The sequence below is a fragment of the Lissotriton helveticus genome, chromosome 11, assembly GCF_964261635.1.
Source record: "Lissotriton helveticus chromosome 11, aLisHel1.1, whole genome shotgun sequence".
In the NCBI taxonomy this organism is placed as follows: domain Eukaryota; kingdom Metazoa; phylum Chordata; class Amphibia; order Caudata; family Salamandridae; genus Lissotriton; species Lissotriton helveticus.
Window position 1 is genome coordinate 803,563,664 of NC_136072.1, and position 20,289 is coordinate 803,583,952.

The window sequence follows — 20,289 nt, forward strand, 5'->3', positions numbered from 1 at the left end:
CACATTCTGCTCCCTCAGCTTGCGCTTCAGCGTAGCAAATTGATTCCTGGCCTCCTGGACCCTGAGAGTGAAGTCCGGGAACAAAGAGAGAGAGGAACTCTCATATGGTAAATTGCCCAATTCTCTCGCCTTTCTTAGTGCTGCATACCTGTTTCTGTAGTTCAACAGTTTCGCTATGATAGGCCTTCCAGGTGTGCCAGGGGGAGGGTTAGGTCCCAACGAGCAGTGCACATGCTCCACGACAAACATGGGGGGAAAGTGTCAGCATCCAGCAGAGTAGTGAGCAGATTTTCTGTAAAGGACTCCATGTTACCTGTTACGGTGGACTCAGGACGGCCTGTAATGTGCAAGTTACTGCACCTCGATCTGGCCTCCAATTCTTCGGCTCTATCCTGCAAGGCAAGTAAGATCTTCTCCATCTGTTTCTGTGCGCTGTTGGAGTCAGTCTGGGCCTCCTCAGTTTCGGTTATTCGTCGTTTGGCTATATCTAGTCGTTCTGCATGTTTTGTCCACCCTCTCAAATATGCGATCCATTCTGTAGGACAAAGTGTCTATTTTCGCATCGATTGCAGGAAGCCCCTTCTGCATGGATACTAGGATCATTTGATGTCGCCAAAGGAGTCTTCTGTTAGTGCCTCAGACTCGGACACACCAGAATCAGCAGCATCTTCTTTGTGTCTGGACTTCCGCTGCTCGAAGCTCAGCTTTGGCTCGGACTTGTCTGGCTTACCCATATTGACGCCTCTTTGTGTTGGTGCAGTCAACGCAAGGACCACACGTTCAGCTGCCACCGCTCCTATCTCAACAAGCGTTAACCCCCCCTTGGTGCAGGTCACAGGCCCTTAGCAAGGGAGACCAAGAGGGCGCTCCAGGTCAAGGCACCACAATCCACTCTAGGGACAGGAATCTAAGCCGTGCAGGACCACTATGGTAATAGCCCCCTCTTTCGGCCTACATCCATGAGGGAGTAGCAATGGAGCCAAGCACACAGCTCAGAAGACCACAGGGTCCACTGCAGGTGAGACGATCGAATGCTGCCTCTCAGAGCACATAAATGGGGCCTCAAAGCGGGCAGCAACTCACCTACCAGGATGGGCGACGGGCCACCATCAATCTGCCTGCCTGCGGGGGCCCATCGCAACACACCAGAGGCGGTTTCCGTAGGTACTCACTCGCCGCCAACCTCAAAAAGATATCGGAACTCCAGCGCACGATAGTGGTACAGCGCTCCGTTCGAGGCAAGCACGGCGGTGCAAGTAGTAGAGCCATACTCTCCAGTCGGGGCACGTGAGGGCGGGGCTGGTGTAGATGCCGCCCAGCAGGAGGCGCTACCTGCGTCGGTCGCGTCCTCTCCCAGCGCGGGGAGAGCAATGTCCCAGGCCGTAGATGAGGACCCACTGAAACAATCGACCCTGCTCTTTCAGCAATGAGGGCACCAGGAGCAGGGCCTCACTCGCCCAGACCTCTGATCGAGAGTCACCAACATGCAGCCAATTCTTGCCGGATATTCGTGGCAATATCAAAAGACGTGGGAGGACCCAATAGACCCTTGACTGTATAGAAGAGCTAGACCAGATTCCATTGGAGAACCATTTCCAATTCGATAAATTGCCCATTCCAAAGATCGGCTTTACACATCGTGTACACCCAAGGGGTTTTTTATTTGATGAAAACTTAGTCCTGATGATGGTCTTATTGATGACAACTTACAAGACCGAAACGTCGACATAAAGCATCAACTCCACAGCTATTTTATGTACAGAAGGATACCAGGATTCATTTATGACTTTGGTGTTCCTCATTGATTCACGGAGCTGATGTTATTGTTATGAATTGTCGGTTGAATGCCAACACATTGCTTTTCATGACTTTTTATCTAAAGTTTTGTTCTACTATTTGTCCCCATGAACTTATGTGGTGATTCATATCAATACAATTGATTTTAAACATAACCTTCCCTGCTGTGTGCTTCTTCTCTTTATATTACATTTGAATGTTTTGCTTTGTAAAGAATTTTTTTGATTATTATCTTGAGTAATTCTACGGATACACGGGGATCAATTGTTTAATGAACCTATAAATAATAGACGCTATATACAAACTAAAAAAACAATGAAAGAAATCCCTTGTAGCCACCTTTTACATTGGATATTCGTGGCGGCAGGAGGAGCTTGCTTAAGGAGCGGCCATCTTTAGGCCAGGCAAGCTCCGCCTCCTTCTATAATGTTTTTCTATTCTTACTTTCTCACTTATTGTTTTCTTACTTCATTTAACTCCTTCTCTTTCTTTCTTTCCATAATTTTTTTCTATGATTTGTTGGATTTTTTCTTTCTCCTCTTTGTCCTTCCTTCTTTACTTTGTGCATCCTTTGCTTCTATCTGCTTCCTCCTTCTCCTCCTCCTTCCGTGTCCCCTTGCTTCCTTCATTCCATTTTTCCATTCTTTCTGTCCACCATTCCTTTCTTTCTTCTCTTACTTACTTTCTTTCCCTTCTACCTTCCTTGCCTACTATTCTTCCCTCCTCTCCTTTGCCTTTGAGTGCACGGCAAATGTGACAATATTTACTGGCCTGTGTACTGAAACATCCACTTTCATTCTACACCTGGAAGACAATGCAAGGTAAATGATATATCTAGCCATCACCAAGCCATCACGAAGATTACTGGAGCTGGCTGCCTTCAACTTCAAAGCTGAACCAACAGTCCAAGCCTACCCCTCCCTCGCAAGCTTCAGGTTTGCTCATGGAATGGAGCGCGTCTGTCTTGGATTGCTGCAAAAGAAAATGTGTCAAAATGTTGGCAAACGTTCTATTTTGTATTTTTGGAGGAAACCTGGTGCAACAACAACTTTTCAGCTGATAGGATATATTGAATATCAACTGCAAGCGAATGGGCAGTTTGAGAAAGAACGACCGAGTGGAGTGTCGATGGTTTACATAGCATCAACCCTCTGCCTAGAAACAATTTGGTTGGAAACAAATGTATCTTAGGCTGTAGGGGATCTTAATTCAAAACTGGCTACCTGCTCAGACTGATAACACCTTGTGTGGTTAAATATGTATGTAAACCAATGAACCGTAAGAAACAAATTCTTCTAAAAAGATTGGGAATCATTTACAAATTGAAAAATAGTTATCCTGTGACTCAGTGTTTTTTAAAGGGTGATTTTAGCATGAATATAATGAACGATGCTGCGGACTCCAAGTGAGTCTTCAAAGCTATCAATGGAACACTCCCTGCCAAGAAAAGAGCATTCAGTGGAAAGACAAGTTGGGTGAATCCTCTCTCTCTCTCTCCCATCCCCCCTCTCTCTCCCACCCCCCCCTCCCACGGATAAGACTTCCTTTGTGTTTGTTGCCGAGATTGGAACATTGTCGTCGGTGGAGCTTGTAGCGCCTTAGAAATCCGGAGCGCTTTCCCTCCTGCAAAGCGCTACCTCTTGCCGGACTCGCTTCGCGGGTCCCGCTGCGCGGTGCTTTGTTTTCTGAGGACATTTGGGAGCAGGTCTAGCTAAAAACTACTGTGGGCACCTCCAAAGCAGGGCTGCGAGCGCGTCAGCTGCAGGACTCCAGTTCCCAAGAGTACCTGCTGCTGACCTGCACTCAATCACCTGGTGCCGCTCTCCCTGTTGGCTACGCCCCCCTTTCCAGCATCAAAAGAACCTGGACACAGACCTTCGTGGGACTTCCTTTGTGTTTGTTGCCGAGATTGGAACATTGTCGTCGGTGGAGCTTGTAGCGCCTTAGAAATCCGGAGCGCTTTCCCTCCTGCAAAGTGCTACCTCTTGCCGGACCCGCTTCGCGGGTCCGGCTGCGCGGTGCTTTGTTTTCTGAGGACATTTGGGAGCAGGTCTAGCTAAAAACTACTGTGGGCACCCCCAAAGCAGGGCTGCGAGCGCGTCAGCTGCAGGACTCCAGTTCCCAAGAGTCCCTGCTGCTGACCTGCACTCAATCACCTGGTGCCGCTCTCCCTGTTGGCTACGCCCCTTTTAGCCACCTCCCTATATAACATAGATCGTCATCACCGCTGCGCGGGAGCGCCGGGAGAAGCCCGGGACAAGGGCGGGACCGTCTGTGGCCGTCCGAGGCCGGTAGAGACTGGTCTGGACCTAGGCTCTTTAATTCGAGGTTGATTATGGAAATTATTATGACAGTGCCTTTTTGTGTGTCGCAGTTGTTACTTTAGTGTGGGGTTATATTCACTCTTTGATTTTTCAAGTTGTTATTTTAACACAATCCTCCCCTATAATAGCGCCCACGTTTCCCGCCACCCCTGTTCTTTGTCCTTGCAAGGATCATGGAGTGCGGTGAAACCAGAAGCATGGCAGCGGCGGGTGGGAAAAAATTGACTGGGACTCTAGATGATTTTATTGTGCGCACCAATTCTTTGATTAATGAGGGCATTGTACTTATGGAAAGTAGGGTGTCAGATGAATTGGCAATAGCAAAGAGATCGTCGTTAGGCCTTATTGGTGCCGCCCGTACTCCAGATAAACCCTTACATATACCCAACTTAGTTCAGGCTGTGGCTGATATCCATAATATGAATGGTAGTCAGCAAGGCTCTCCAGATCTATTGCCCCCAATTCCCCAGGCTGAATCTTCTACCCCCTCGGAAACCAGCACGGGGCAATCACAAATAATTCCTCAAGTAACCCACCAGACACTGGGCACAGATGAACAAGGAAGGGGGAAGAGGGAGGGGGCCATTCCTAAACGTAAGCAATCATTTGTTTGTGCCACTAAAGCCAAAAAAGCTCGCTCCATTCATGCTAGTCAAACTAGTGAGGATGTAAATAACACGGGCGGTTCAGTAGAGGCTAGAGATTGTGTAACTGAGCCTACCGGCCAGATAAATGGGGCAGCTCAAAATGGCCCAGATACCGTCAGTTTACCCTTGACCATTATTGAGGATACCATCCTGGATGATTCCTTGGTGGATATTCTCAAAGACAGCGTCATAGCCGACAGGTCACAGTATGATACTATTGGGGAAGTTGTTGGGAAGGAGGAACCAATAGGCTGTACCATAACGAAAATCATTAAAAGTTTACTTGCACCCCTAGAAGCCAGACTCAACGGGATTGAAAAAGTGCTACATGACATACATAAAGATATCAGGTTCCATGATAGCAGTTATGCTAATAGGGCCACTAATGTCTCCACTGTAGCCACCAAGGCCCGGCCAGCCGCTAAGAGCACAGTAATAGAAAATCGGAAAACGACAAAGAACCAGACTCTGAATACACCTATCCCTGTGACGAGTAATGCAAGTTCTCATGTTCAACCCCATATATTAAATAAGTCCACTGTCCAACCTAATCCTAAAACTCCCATAACTCCTGCCCCACAGATTGACCCTGTTCCCACAGTAATAAATCAAACACGGCGCAATATTCATCTTCCGCCAGACGCCTGCCCGTATGTGATCATACTGACTGGGGTAACAGAACTTGCTCCCTCACATCCAGAAACTTTTCAGGCACTTAAAAATAAGGTATGTCACTGGCTCATGAATTATCATCCCTTACCACCAAATCTTTGTGGTAATATGTTAATGGCTGAAAGAACACCATGGGTAGGACATAATCGGAAAACTATACAGGGTGATTGTATAGTAGTGACCTTTGAAGATCCACATGTTGTAGAATATATCTGTAGGAGAAATCCCCGTAACTACAATGGTTCCCTGGTCGCGGCTAGACCCCTGTCCTTTTTTTATATGCCCAAAGATCAGCAAGATAATAGATGGAGCTGGCTCAAAAACCCAACCTATCATAAAGGAGGTATGAGGCAAGAGGTACTCAGAGAAAGAAACCCCAATGGTTGGGACAGGACTAGCGAGGAGGGGTGGAATTTAGTTCAGCGTAGAGGAGGCAGGTACAATCAAGACCCTAGATCCCAAACAGATAGGCGTAGGGGCAACGGTATGATTGCTGGCTATAATCATAATCATACCGAGGTCCCTTATACGCTAAACAACCCCTATAATATCCCGATGGCAAATCAGTATGCGTGCCTGACAGATCTAGATTGGGTTGATTGACAACAGGTGACCACCCCATCAGATTTGGATAAACCAAAAAGGGTTAATTCAGTTTCTCCGATAAATATGGATTTGGACAACAGGGTCAAAGATACAAATAATATGGTTTTAACTTCAATTATCCAAGCCCCTGGAACCGGCAATGCTACAACAACTAGCCCATTAAATGAACTTGAGGGTAGGAATGTCCCAAAAGTAAGAAGATACACAAAGGTGGGAACTTGGAACATTGCCGGGCTTAGAAACAAAATTGATGATCCAATTTGGAGGAAACTTTTAGGTTCCGCTGATATCATCGCTCTTCAAGAGACCTGGGACACTAATAACATACTTACCTTAGATGGCTATACCACCTATTTCCTCCCCGCGGTTCCCACCTCTAGTGGTAGAGCAAGAGGAGGTCTGGTAACCTTAGTGGCTGCCAATATAGCTGGAAAACATACTATGATTGACTCAGGTTCACCCTACTGTCTGGTAGTTAAAATTATTTGTAGAGGGGCTCATAATGTGTTAATTGTGAATTTTTATAATTCCTTTGACAGAGCTACCTCAACGAGCAATCTGACAGCGTTACACTCTTTCTTGGCTGACTACATGGAATTGCCAGAGAATGATTGTTACATAATTTTGTTGGGGGATTTTAACATTCATAGATGTCCTGATAAATGTCAGCCCAATGATCTTTTTGCCCCCCCTGGGCAAGTTGATTCTCATTTTGAGCATACGGAACAGGGGACATTATTAGAATATATCCTTGCGGAAAATGGTTTGATGTTGCCTATGGGGGATGACTCTGACATACCAACTTTCAAGGGAAATGGTTGCGGGTCCACTATTGACTACATCTTTACAAGCTTAACATTAGGGGGTAATATTGCAGAATACTCCCCGGAATGGTCCCACTTTAGTGACCACAACCCGGTTTTTCTACGAGTCAATGGAGTTTTTAGTGGTTCCGAGATGATATCAAACAGTGGGGTCAATCTAGACATCCGGGCCACAGACCAGGCTCGTAGAATTAAATGGTGCAAAGTTATCCCCGAGGATTTCTCATGCAACCTTCTCATCAGTAGAGGTGAGGAGATGCGTATCTGTATGGATAAGGAAGCAGGGGACAAGGAGGTAGCGGAGGCATATCATACGGTTTGCCGCCAGGTTATGACCGACTTAACAAATAATGGCAAAGTTAAAGATTTGGGTTCCATTGGGTGGTTTGACCGAAACTGCTCAACATGTAATCGTAAACTGAAGGAGGCTCTGAAATGTAAGCCCATCAATAGGAAACGAGTGGCTTTATTAAGGAAAGCTTACAAAGGAGCAGTAGAACAGAGGAGGCGGGAGATCAGGGAAGATGCTTGGCGGATTTGACCTCTATAGATTCTGGGAAGTGATCAATCAACCTTATTTCTCAGACTCAAGTAATAATGTTTTAGATTGTGGTATCCAAGAGGACAAGTGGTTTTCCCATTTTAAATCAGTTTATGAACACATGTCCGTAGGGGGCGATAATAGAAGCAGGGGGTCTACCCATTTTTACACCTTAGAGGTGAATGAGGCAGAGGTGGCTGAAGCCATTAATAAAATGACTAGTAACAAGGCCCCTGGCCCTGATGGCGTTCCAGCCGACCTTTTTAAGTGTGATATAGAGACATGGTCCAAAGTTCTCACCAATATTTTTAATAGAATCCCATCAACTGGCATCCCTAAGACCTGGTCGCAGTCGGTAATTGTCCCCATTTTCACAAAAGGTAACAGAGGAGAGCCAAGCAATTACCGCCCAATTTCCCTCATAGACTCTGCAGTAAAGGTACTTGGCAGAGTGGTACTGTCTAAATTATCTGATTGGCTTGAGGATACAAATTCCCTTTCACCCATACAGTACGGGTTTAGAAAGGGACACAGTACCATTGACCAGAGCCTTAACCTTCAATTGCTAATCGGAAAGTATACTCTAGCGAAGCCAGGTAGTTTGTACATAGCTTTTATGGATCTGTCCTCGGCCTTTGACCGAGTAAACAGGTCCAAGCTATGGGAACTGCTTCTCAAAATGGGTATCGATGAGAACATAGTATACTTTCTTGCGGACCTCCATGGGGATCTCACTGCTACAGTGAGATACGATCGGAAGGGGAATAAGACGGGTGAGATAGGAATATCTAATGGGGTTAGGCAAGGTTGCATTCTAGCCCCATTATTATTCACCTTATATATTAATGATTTAGCAAGCATCCTGGGTACCGCCTGTAAAGATATTCCAAAGGCCGGCAAGTTTTTTTATTACCCGCTCTGTTATATGCGGATGATGCCGCACTTTTATCGCGTGCACCAGTGGGCCTACAAAGTCTCTTAAATACATTTTATGAGTTTATGTCCGCTCTGGATCTTGGTGTTAATTACACTAAATCCCATGTCATGGCCTTGGGCACAAGGGGCAGGCAAAAGAAGTTGATGACCTTACATTGCAATGGAAATAGGCTATCTAGGGTAACCAAATTCCCATACCTAGGGGTGGTTTTTGATGAAAAATCCACCTGGCTTCCCCAACTGTTTGAGAAGAGAAATGCTTTTGTAAGATCCATCTCGGCTGTTTTAAGCTTTTCTCGCAAATTGGGGGTAAAACCACTAGAAGCAGTGTTAAAGGTTTATGACGCTAAATACGTTTCCATTGCAATGTATGGTGCAGACTTATGGGGATTTAAGAATGTCAAGCAGCTACAGGTGGCAGAGGATACATTTTTAAAGTCTATTCTCTCTGTCCCACAATCGACATCATGTTTTATTGTCCACCAAGAGTGTGGGGTGGGTTATCTAGAAGACCGAATTGCTATCGCCCCCTCTTGAAGTGGATTTTGGTAAGGTTAAACCCAGAGGTTGAGGTAAACCATGAGATCTTGATGGATTGCCTTAAACTGGCACACTGGGACTCCATACCATGGTTAAACTATGTGAAAAAGATTGCAGTCTCATTGGGACGACCGGAACTTTTTGAGGAACCATCTAAACTGGTTAAAGCAGACATAAAATGGGTCAAGACCAACTTTAAACTACACAGAGGGATGGAAAGAGAGGGCTCTGAGCTGATCAAGCCATCTGTGAGAACCCATCAGTTGGTCGTTACATCAGAAAATACCTGGAACCATATCTGAAAGTTGTCAACAATGCCAACCATAGATATCTATTAACAAAGTTTAGATTAAACAAAATTCATTTACTCATATCTGGGAGCACATGCTGGACTAAGGATATAGACTTGAAACTATGTACTTGTGACGGTTTTTCAATAATGGACACGGCCCACTTTATGTTCTTTTGTGGGTACTTTAGGGAGATACGGAAAAAATGTATTGTACCACTGCTAAAGGACAAAGGGTTTAAACAAGTGAAACCTGCGCTTCTATATCTCCAACTGTTGTCCAATACGTGGGAAATTTTTAATGTTGCTACTTTTTTTAATACAGCCATGAGATTGAGGGAAAAGTTAATTAAATAGTTTGAGATGATACTTTGGAAACTGTTAAATAATGACTTATGGTTTTTAATCTAGATGAATTGCTGTAGTTTTAAATATTTTTTTGTAATACATTTTTTTCAGCAGCTAATGTATTGTTTCTGATGGTTAACTTATATTGTATTTTGAATGTTTTTCCCTTTTCTGACATGTATACTTTTATGGGTTTTTCATAAACCGAATAAAGTACTTTGATGATGATGATGAGTGCTCAAAAGTCGCTTTAATTCAGGACAGTCTCATGCTTCAACATGTATCTCTTACACTACAACGACCCAGGATAACACTTTAACAAACTTTTGTTTATTTAACAACATAGAAGAGTTTAAGCTTGAAACGTGAACAGAGTGAGCACTTCCCTCAATTAATTTGCATTGATTATTTCTTTACTACAGGGCAGGAAGAAAATAGTCTAATAATTCACCCAATTACTTTAAATATAAAGCATCTAAAATGGGATGAAGTCTATAATGAGCACATTATTCAAGCAAAATTAGGACTACCCTTTTTGAATCCTACAAAAGTAACTATCCAAATGGAAATGCAATCCAATTACTTATTGAAAGGGTTGACATTCACAGAGCGCCTAATTATAAAGTTTCCTAAAAAAAATGAATGGTTCTCAAAATCTCTATCCCTGGAAAAAAGGGGATGAAATAGAGAATTAAGATCATTAAAAAAATCCTCAACCTCTGATCCAATTCAATTGCAAGTAGTGCAGGATCTAAAACGGAAGTACCAAGGAGCAGTTTGGCATGCCAAAACAAATGCCCAAATGTGGGGATCCTTGTTGCAAATCTATACATGAAATAATTTAAAGACATTTTTGGGATTTATAAATAAACTAACTTGTGGACTCTTGAGAGCTAAAATTGCAAATATTAGTGAATAAGATTGGATGAGCCACATAGACAAGTTATATGGCACTCCACCTTCGAGTAATGTTTTATTACACAAAATCTATTAGGCAGATGACTCAAATTGACTTATTGCCGTTGATATCAAACAATTATGCTATATAATAAACAAACAAAGCCAGATGGTTCCCCTATGTCCGAATGCATTGCCATCTAGACTCTTTCAATCATATGCTAACGTTTGGTCCTAGGTTTTGTTTCCTCTATATAATGGGTATACATTATTAAATCAGATACCTGAGTCTTGACGTCAGAAGATCCTGCAACCTATAGGCTAATTGCCCTCTTGGACGTTGGGGAAATGTTCTTTGCAAGCCTACTCCTGCAAAATATGAACAAATGGGTAGATAAAACAGGCTTGGTTCTAGTAAACCAAATGGCTTTTCATTGAGGAAGAAGTACTCAACAAAACCTCCTAGCCATGTTGATTATAATTGAAGGGAGTCAACACCAAAGCACCAAAAAACAACAAGTGCACACGGAGGAGAAAACTGTCACTATTCTGACAAACATTTATGGGGTGATTTTTGTCTATAGATTTAACTTTAAAGCCCATTTTCAGTTGTTAAGGACCAATGCATGATCTCGTACATTTGCATTTGGATCTTTGCATAGAAAATTTAAAAATCCATCATTGAAGCCCATCCTCAAAGTTATAAATACCTAATTCGTACTCTCCTTGACTTATAGATTGGAACTACTTCGAGGGAAGTAGCAGAGCACTAGACTTTATAAAAACAAACCTGTAGAGGCGATTATTTGAGCTTAAAAAAATACTTCACAAGCCCTAAGTACGTCTACAGTTTGGACTGGAGAAACAACAACTATTTAGGTAGGGGCATTCCTTATACATGTAGGAATGTTTGTGAAGCTTCAAAAACAAATCTAGTCTGGACAGAAATCTAGAACACCAAACCATACAGTCCATCACAGACTATTTCTGAACTCAGCTCTGGATTCCTAGAAACTTGCCAATTTGTCTAAACATCAACTACTCTTGCAGGGCACAGAGTGTGAGGAGGCCAAAGTCATTGGTACGAAATGTGCGAAAATGTATCGACAGCCGAATGTACAAAGTTCGAGAACACCAACAAGCATATGCACTTGCAAATGTACGCGGTGCTCAGGGTTTCTGGTTATGTGGACCCTAAAAGGAATGCTGGGCTCAAACTAGATGAGAGGGCAGCTCGACCTCAAGGAACATAGGAACCCACCTCCTTTGTTGCTGGAGCCTTCAGAGTCTGCAAGAGCTCAGGATCAGCAGAACAGTCAGTTGTGTTACGGTGCCTGCGAATGGAGGAGTGTGACTCCTTCACTCCAAGGGAGATACTTCAGTTGTCCTTGATGCTCCACAGGTCCAGCACGGAGCCTGTATGGTGCTCGTCACGGACAATGCTTTGGACGGAGAGCGAGACCAAGTCGGGCCCAGTCAAAGTCCAGCGAAGTCCACAGTGTCTAGACGGTCGAAGGTCAGTGATTTCTTGTTCAGAATCTTGTCCACGTCGAATGTAAGGTCCTACAGTTAGGTAAGCTCTTTTGTACCACGGGAGAGGGTTGGACAAATTCAGAGGACCCTCCCAGGGAAGGGTTAGGACAGGGGGGTGGTTACACCCATGTCCTTTGTCCAGTTTTCCACCAGAGCTGGAGCCAACAGCTCCCAGAACTGGTTTGAGTTGGAATACGCACAGGGACACCAAATGTGCCCCTCGTGCAGACTTTTGGCATTTTGGAAGTGCACCCATCCAGCTTCAATACACTAAATCCTGTCTGGGAGGTGGTCACACCTCCTTGTGACAGGATGCCTTTCGTGCTGCGTTCCTCTGCTCGAGCTTGTCTCAGCAGCAGGAGGGCAGAAAGGTGTCTCTGTTCGGCAGCACCCAATTTGTGTTGTCCGGGTCGAGAAGGCTGGTACCGGGAAGACCAGGGACCCACGAAGCTTGCTTCACAAGGGTGGAATAATACCCCCCACACTGGTTACCGGTGTGGAGGTATGATTCCAAGGTGTTTGATACCAAACACAACAAGTTTTGTTTCAGCTATTATCGAGATAGCATTTACCGTGAGGATATAATGCACTTCTACCTATACGTCTGGCTGTGTCACAGACAACCCGGGAGAATGCTCTCCGAAGGCTGCAGAGAGGCTCTGCTCATGCAGGGGCATCCTCTCACGTAAAACCCAGCACCCTGCCTTCAGGATTGTTAAGGCGTGCTATAGGGGTGACTTATCGGCTTTATTTGTAGTGACCTATAGATATAGTAAACCTATATCTATCGTAAGTGGTGGCTGACCTGTAGTTCCATTTTGCATGACCCCTCCTGGGTGGCTCAATACACGCTTCAGCCCATGGGAGGCTTCTGTGGTACCTTTGCCCTTGGTACATGGCATGGGCACCATATACTAGGGGCTTCTAAGGGTACCCCAGTATTCAATCTGGAGTGTACTTAAGTACATGTCATTACTTTTTAAGGAGAAAGCAGATAGACTGGGGTCCTGATCAGAAGGATCCCAGTCAGACTAGTCAAAAACCAGCAAAACACCAGCAAAAAGTGGGGGTAACCATGCAGTCAGATCCTACCTTCCCACATAACCCCCCCCCCCCAAAGGAAAGGAGATAAGGCTAACCTTGCCCAGTTGAGACTTTATTTCCTAGGTGGCCATATAAGGAAGGTACTGCAGTAGCATGGATCCTTCCTGTCTTATGGACCACTAAGGAATCCCTACCCTGAAGGGTTATGGATGCTCCCCAAAATTTGGGTCAACTACTTGTAGATTGGTTTAGGAAATAGGCTGGTGGGGTGCCTGAGTAGGGAAGTGAGACCTTAATGCAGTTGGTCTCAGCTTTCTCAGAGCACTGGTCACCATGGAGGCCTTTCTTTCCATGACTGAGTTATATCTGGCCCTAGGGGTCACCCTCTGGCTGCCTACAGCTGCGGGTTGAGTCCCTCTGGTTGGAACAATGGTGGGCCAGGGAAGATTTGGGACAGCTTTGTCCCAGGTTTTACTTTGCCCATCAGAAACCATCTGGGTAATGTCAGTACCTAAGGGTAAGAGGGATCCCTCAGAATGTTGAGGAATATTCGCCTGGCTAGTGCTACTAGACTGGGTGTCCCTAATCTGAAGATGAGGGGGTTCCTCTGGACTGTGGGCCCCTGGGGGTCCACTGACATCCCTGACCTTTGCTGCCCTGGGCCGACTGAGGCTGGATAGAGAGGGGCGGGTTACCTGCTCCAGACTGGGCACCTCCTTGGAAGGGTTCCATGCCCTCAGGGGTTCTGCCAGGACAGGCCGGACCACCTCTGGGGCAGTTCCTTCACAAGGGGTAGGATCAGTTCCCTGAGGAAGCTGACCCTTACCTATAGTCTGGGGGGGGGGGACTTTTCTTCATTGTCTGTGTTCTCTGGTGGAGGAGAGTGGACCATTGTTTCAGGCTCCACTCCTCCAAAAGTGTTCTGGGGATGACCTGAGGCCCTAGGGATCCCACCACCTCTCTCAGGGAGGCCTAACATCTGTAAATGGGCCTTTAGTTCTACTTCAGCCATGGCCAAAGTTTCTAAATCATTACCTAAGAGGCAATCTACAGGTTTGGGGACACTGACACTCTCTTTGGACCAGTGACCCCTCCACAGCTGAGATTGACTACAGCTATGGGATGATCTATCCTCACACCATCAGTATTGGTCATCTGGTACTTGAACTCAGGTAAAAGCTGAGCTGGGGACACTAGGATTCCTATCACCATGGTGACACTAGCCCCTGTGTCTCTATAGGCTTCAGCTTTCTGACCATTGATCAGCGGCTCTTGTCTGTACTTGCCCATGGAATTGGGACTGACAGTAAAAGTGTCAAACCCCATGCCACCATCACAGACTAAAGTGGCCTTTGTGGGGGACCTGGCTAGGCCAGGGTCCATCTCAGTTCCCCAAGAAAACCCAACTAAATATTTGGGTGCACTACCACCACCTGGGGGATTACTACCTGTAGTACCAGGAGGTATGGAGGTATAGAAGTAGTGTAATATTTTCCTTATTGCTGGCCTTGGGGCAAATGGTATCATTTTTCCTGTGGCTTGGCTTCTTACAGACAAAGCAATAAGGTTTCTTTTCAGGGGAGGAAGGAGTTAGGATCCCACCCCTAGACGAGGATTTTTTGGGCCCTTCAGAGGACTTATCTTTTGATTTATCTCCACCCTTCTCTTGGGTCTTGGAAGAATCTTTCTTCTGGTCACCACCCTAGTTCTTTTGTTTTACCCTCGTTTTGACCCATTTATTTGCCGTCTTTCCCAATTCTTGGGGAGAAGTCAGATCGCAGTCCAGCAGGTACTGGTGCAAAAGCTGGTTTCGACAATTATTAAGGATCTGCTCCCTCATAATCAAATTGTACAATCCTAAATAGTCATGCACCTTACTGCCAAGTATCCAAGCTTCCAGTGCCTTTGTAGCACAATCTACAAAGTCTACCCAGTCTTGAGATTGTGCTTTCTGGGTGTCTCTGAACTTAATCCTGTACTGTTCAGTGGTTAAGCCAAACCCTTTAACTAGGGCACTCTTCAAGACTGAGTAATTATCAGCATCCTCTTCTCTAACAGTGAGTAGTTTATCTCTACCTTTGTCAGCAAAGGAGAGCCACAAGATAGCTTCCCACTGCTCTTGATGGACCCTCTGAAATGTACATGCCCTCTACAAAGCAGTTATCAATTTATGGATTTCATCCCCAACATGGTAGGGAGGGACAATCTTGCTCAGGTTCCTATTGTCAAAAGAATGTTCCTTAACTCTAGGGACACTGTTGCTGCCACCATGGGACTCTAGTCCCAATCTTTTTCTAGCTCTCTGGTCTTCTAGGGACTCTTTGTCCAGGGCCAATTGCAGTTACCTGAGCCTAAGCGTAGCTTTCTGAAGTTCCAGAAATTGATATTGCCTGTCATAAGAGTGGTCCCTCTTGCGAGATTCAGAGGTCCCTACAGACTGTCCTGCGTGATGTGACTCTGCAGAGGGAGATCCATATCTCCTTGGTAAACTCTGCACTCTTCCAGGAGGGATGAAGAGAGGGCCATCTTGGCCTTCTTCCTCATCTCCATGAAGATCTGAGTTGTCCAGGTGGCAATCATCTTGTTCCTCCTGGCCAGGGTTTGAGTCTAGGTCATAAAATGTGTCACCTCCTGACCTTTCCTCATTTCCTGCCCGACCACTTTCTCCTGTTCATCTGACCCAGGGGTCTTCCTATAATCATGAAGCAGTAAGGCCTCCATGAGGCGGTGGGTGTTCGCAGTTCTCCCTGTCTTCAGCTTCCTAGAGGCACACAGGGCCTTCAATTCTTGGAATGAAAGCTCACTGTATCTTGAGGGCAGAGAGCCACTGGCATCTCCTTTAGAAGACATACAAAGTGTGGTGAGGTGTTGCACCTACCTAACTTAGTGGGAACAAAACTCTCTGGGGTTGGGGAAAGGGTGTGCTAGACCCTTGACTTACCCAACCCTAAGTTCAGTCGAATTTACTTATTCTAAGCTAGTATTATACGCACCTAGTACTTAGTGGTTTTCAGTTAATCAATACAAAGATTTATCTGGTAAAACAATGCAGGCTTGAATCCCAACCGCTGCACACCAATGTGAGAAGTTGGCCTGGTATATGATGTCCACTAATTAAAGTGGGCACCTTGCACCAGTCCGAACAACCCTTATGGTGATTTAAGAGGTGAAACATAACCTTAGAAAGCTATCCAAGTGGTAGCTGTGAAGAGCAGCCTTCAGGCTTAGTCTTGATGGAATGTTAAGCAGCTTGTTTTATCAGAATGCAATCTTATTGTATTGGTTAAATGAAAGGAGAACAACACAGTAGTTATTAGAATATATATTTATTATAATAACACCATAAATACCTCACAGTATCTGCTACACACAGATAAACACAAAGCACACAATACTATAGCACAGAAACAATCGTAAGCAGCACTATTACACAGTGGGCTCCGGGGGAGACTAAACCATATAAACCATATACTCAAATAGTGGTATAAGAACCAGGAGTCGAGTCAAGACAGTGTCTAGAATGTGTAGATTCGCAGGGACCCCTAGGAACCACCCAAGGTGAGTAAGTAGGGACTCCACGGAAGACGGGTGCAATGTGAGTACACAACCGCGTGCTAAGTACAATTCAATGGGAGAGTCGCAGTTACAATTTTAAAGTGTAAGGACCCTTCCCAGTGGATGACGAGGAAACCTTTTGGAACATAGAAGGTTAGAGAGCCACCCCACCCGTGGATACCAAAGTACCACTGTTACCTATCCCAGAGGAGCCAGGTGTATAGGGCTGACGTGACGTCAGAAACTGCTGTCGTTCTCAACAGGAGTCTTCAAAGAAATGCCACTGCTGGAAAGAAGAAAAGTGTCCGTTGGAATCCGCAGGTGGATTCTTGATGGAAGGAACCTGAAAGCAGAGGGTACAGAGTCTGGGTCACTCATGCGTGACCAGGGGCTCGGTAGACGAATGCCCACCGATGTCCGATGCTTCAGGTGCGAAGGAGACATTGACTCTACAGCTGCAGGGAGCAAGTGAAGTCAAGGACGACCAGGAGCCAGATATGAGCTGTCCCACGAAGGATGTCGAGTGCTGTGGGGTCGGTGCTGAGCGGGCGGAAGCACCCACAAGCCTTGGCATCGGCAACCCACAAAGAAGGTCAAGAAAGGTTACAGTCTGGCCCAGCAAGGTCCAGAGGATTCACCACAGGAAGGGGAATCAGGGTAGGCCTGGAGCAACCAGGGGAGCCCAAGAAAAAAAGGATTGTCTCTCAAATGGACCCACAAGTCGAAGGCACAGGAATCAGGAGGGGGCCTCTAGCAGTTTCACCAAACAACAGCTTGCAGGGCACAGAGAATGCAAGGAGACTGTAGTACATGGTACAAAATGTGTGCAGAGGTTAAGGCTAGCGACAGCCCAATGCACGAAGTTGGGGAACACCAACAAGCATATGCACTTGCAAATGTACACGGTGCACAGGGGTTCGGGTTATGCGGTGCCCACAAGGGATACTGGCCTCAAACTTGGTGAGAGGGCAGCTCAACCTCAAGGAACATAGGAACCCACCTCCTCTGTTGCTGGAGCCTTTGGAGTCCGCAGGAGCTCAGGATCAGGTCAGTTGCGTTACGGTGCCTGCGAATGCAGGGGAGCGACTCCTTCACCTCAAGGGAGATACTTCAGTTGTCCTTGATGCTCCACAGGTCCTGCACAGAGCCTGTATGGTGCACAGGCACATATGATGCTTTGGAGGGAGAGGGAGATGAAGTCGGGCCCAGTCGAAGTCCAGCGAAGTACAAAGTGGCCAGATGTTTGAAGGTCAGTGGTTTCTTGTTCAGAATCTTGTCCAAGTCGAATCTAGAGTCTTACAGCCACCTAAGGCCTTTTGTACCAACGGGAGAGGGTTGGACAGATTCAGGTGACCCTCCCATGTGAGGGTCAGGACAGGGGGGTGGTTACACCCAGATTCTTTGTCCATTTTCACCCCAGAGCAGGAGCCAATGGCTTCCAGAACTGGTTTGAGCTGGACTATGCACAGGGACACCAAATGTGCCCCTCGTGCAGACTTTCAGGCACTTTGGAAGTGCACCCACCCAGCTTCAATACACTAAATCCTATCTGGGAGGTGGTCACACCTCCCTGTGACAGGATGCCTTATGTGCTGCTTTCCTCTGATCGAGCTTGGCTCAGCAGCAGGAGGACAGAAATGTGTCTCTGGTCGGCAGCAAACATTTTGTACTGTCCGGGTTGAGAATCCTGGTACAAGGACCTATGAAGCTTGCTTCAGAAGGGTGGAATAATACCTCCCTCACCGGTTACCGGTGTTGAGGTATGTTTCCAAGGTGTTTGATACCAAACACGGCATGTTTTGTTTAAGCCGTTTCTGAGATAGCATTTACCGCAAGGATATAATGCACCTCTACCTATATGTCTGGCTGTGTCATAGACAACCCAGGAGAATGGTCTCCGAAGGCTGCAGAGGGGATCTGATCATGCAGGGGCACCCTCTCACGTAAAACCCAGCACCCTGCCTTCAGGATTGTTAAGGCCTGCTACAGGTTTACTTACAGGTTTTAAGTGCAGTGACCTATAGATATAGTAAACCTATATCTATTGTATGTGGTGCAGGCACCAGCTTACACAGGCTGCAATGGCAGATCTGTAGTTCCATTTTGCATGGCCTCTCCTGGGTGGCATAATACATGCTTCAGCCCATGAGAGGCTTCTGGGGTACCTATGCCCTTGGTACATGGGTACCATATAATAGGGGCTTATAAGGGTACCCCAGTATACAATCTGGAGTGTTCCTAAGTAAATGTCATTACTTTTTAGGGAGAAAGCAGATGGACTGGGGTCCTGATTAGGTGGATCGCAGCCAGACTAGTCAAAAACCAGCAAAACACCAGGCAAAAAGTGAGGGTACACATGCAGTCAGATCCTACCTTCCTACAAGTCTGTTGTGTCGTTCACCTTTTTTCTTCTGCCCACTACAGTATACAGCATGGGGCAATGGGTTTGAGCACTTCAGCAATTGGCTAACTTCCCCGGGAGTGACAGCATGATGTCTTTTCACAAGGAGCACAACACACACAGTTCCCATCAGAGCCAAGACTACTATGGCAATGTGGGCTTTTTGAAACCCCCAAAATATTTTTTCTTTTCAACAACATTTTACTTTTATATTGGCAAGGGCTATGAATATGCCCCAATAATAAGGTTTTACAAAAACCCTGACAAAATAGCACAGGCAAATCCAAAAAGCTAGCAGCCAATGTCAAACCAATTGGCTTTGTCAATGCAATTGCCTTAGTTCCAAAAATATTGTTAACTTATTTCCTCATTGTGCAATGAAGCACCTGCCTGCTGTAAGACACATACCTCCAGAGAGAGGGACGACTGCTCCCCATCAGCCAAGTAGAGGTTTGTCCCTGTGAAGCAGAAAGCAACCGGCAGCTTCTTGAGTTGATTCCAGGAGGCCACCGTATACAGAGCGGACTGCGATGCAGAGCCATCCCTAGCCAATAACCCTGAGCCATTCATGAATTTCTGCAGCGTGGAGAGTGACTCCGTGTCACCCAGAAGCTTCTCCAAGATAAAACGTGACCCGGCGTCTTCCAGAATCTTCTTCAGGATGGACGATGACTCTGAGTCAGCCCGATAATTCTCTGGGATGTGTTCGGGCACTGCGTAGAGGTGGATGTCCAGGGTATCTGTTAAGAAAGTGGTTACACAGAGTTACTGCTGTGTAGCATAGTCCTATTTTATTTATGCTTTTTCGCTTTGACCTATAGGAAGCTGCCCATATTGCATACCGCCTAAATGCGCTGGCATAATAGTCAAAAGGAACAATTATGGTGTGAGGGAGGAAAAGATTAAAGGGTTTAAAAACAAAGGGGCATATTTATGTTGGTAATGCGCCACATTTGCGTCACGCAACTGCGGCGTAAATGTGGCGCATCCAACGACCAAATTACAACGTGACGCATCTAGGCAGATGCGTCACGTTGTAAAGCCCTGCGCCACATGTGGGCGTTCCGGCGCAGGGTGGGCGTTCCGGGGCAGGTGCGCCTCGCAACAGTGGCTGAGTGAAATCTATAAGATTTCACTCAGTCAATTTCAGGCCAATGCTGCGTCAAAACCCTGCGCCTGCTTGAAGCAGGCGTAAGGCTTGACGCAGCATTGGACAGATAGGGCACCCCCGAGCCTTGCTGGAGCTGCGTCGCGCTTGCGACGCAACTCCAGCAATGTGCCACCTTTACGGCACAGATGCGTCACGCATCTGTGCCGTTTTTGCACCATGGTGCG

General features: G+C 46.1%; 1 protein-coding gene across 3 annotated transcripts in view; it reads right to left on the minus strand.

Moving 5' to 3' along the window:
- Positions 1–20,289, minus strand: part of LOC144791974 (uncharacterized) — a 119,558-nt gene that overhangs the window by 26,023 nt on the left and 73,246 nt on the right. For 2 of the 3 annotated variants that reach the window (XM_078666834.1, XM_078666835.1), the window contains one exon: positions 19,363–19,694. In XM_078666834.1, the coding sequence (XP_078522960.1) occupies positions 19,363–19,694 (332 nt within the window). Of the gene's footprint in view, positions 1–10,705; positions 10,791–19,362; positions 19,695–20,289 lie in introns of all 3 variants that reach the window. The other variant, XR_013602497.1, reaches the window with a different exon arrangement.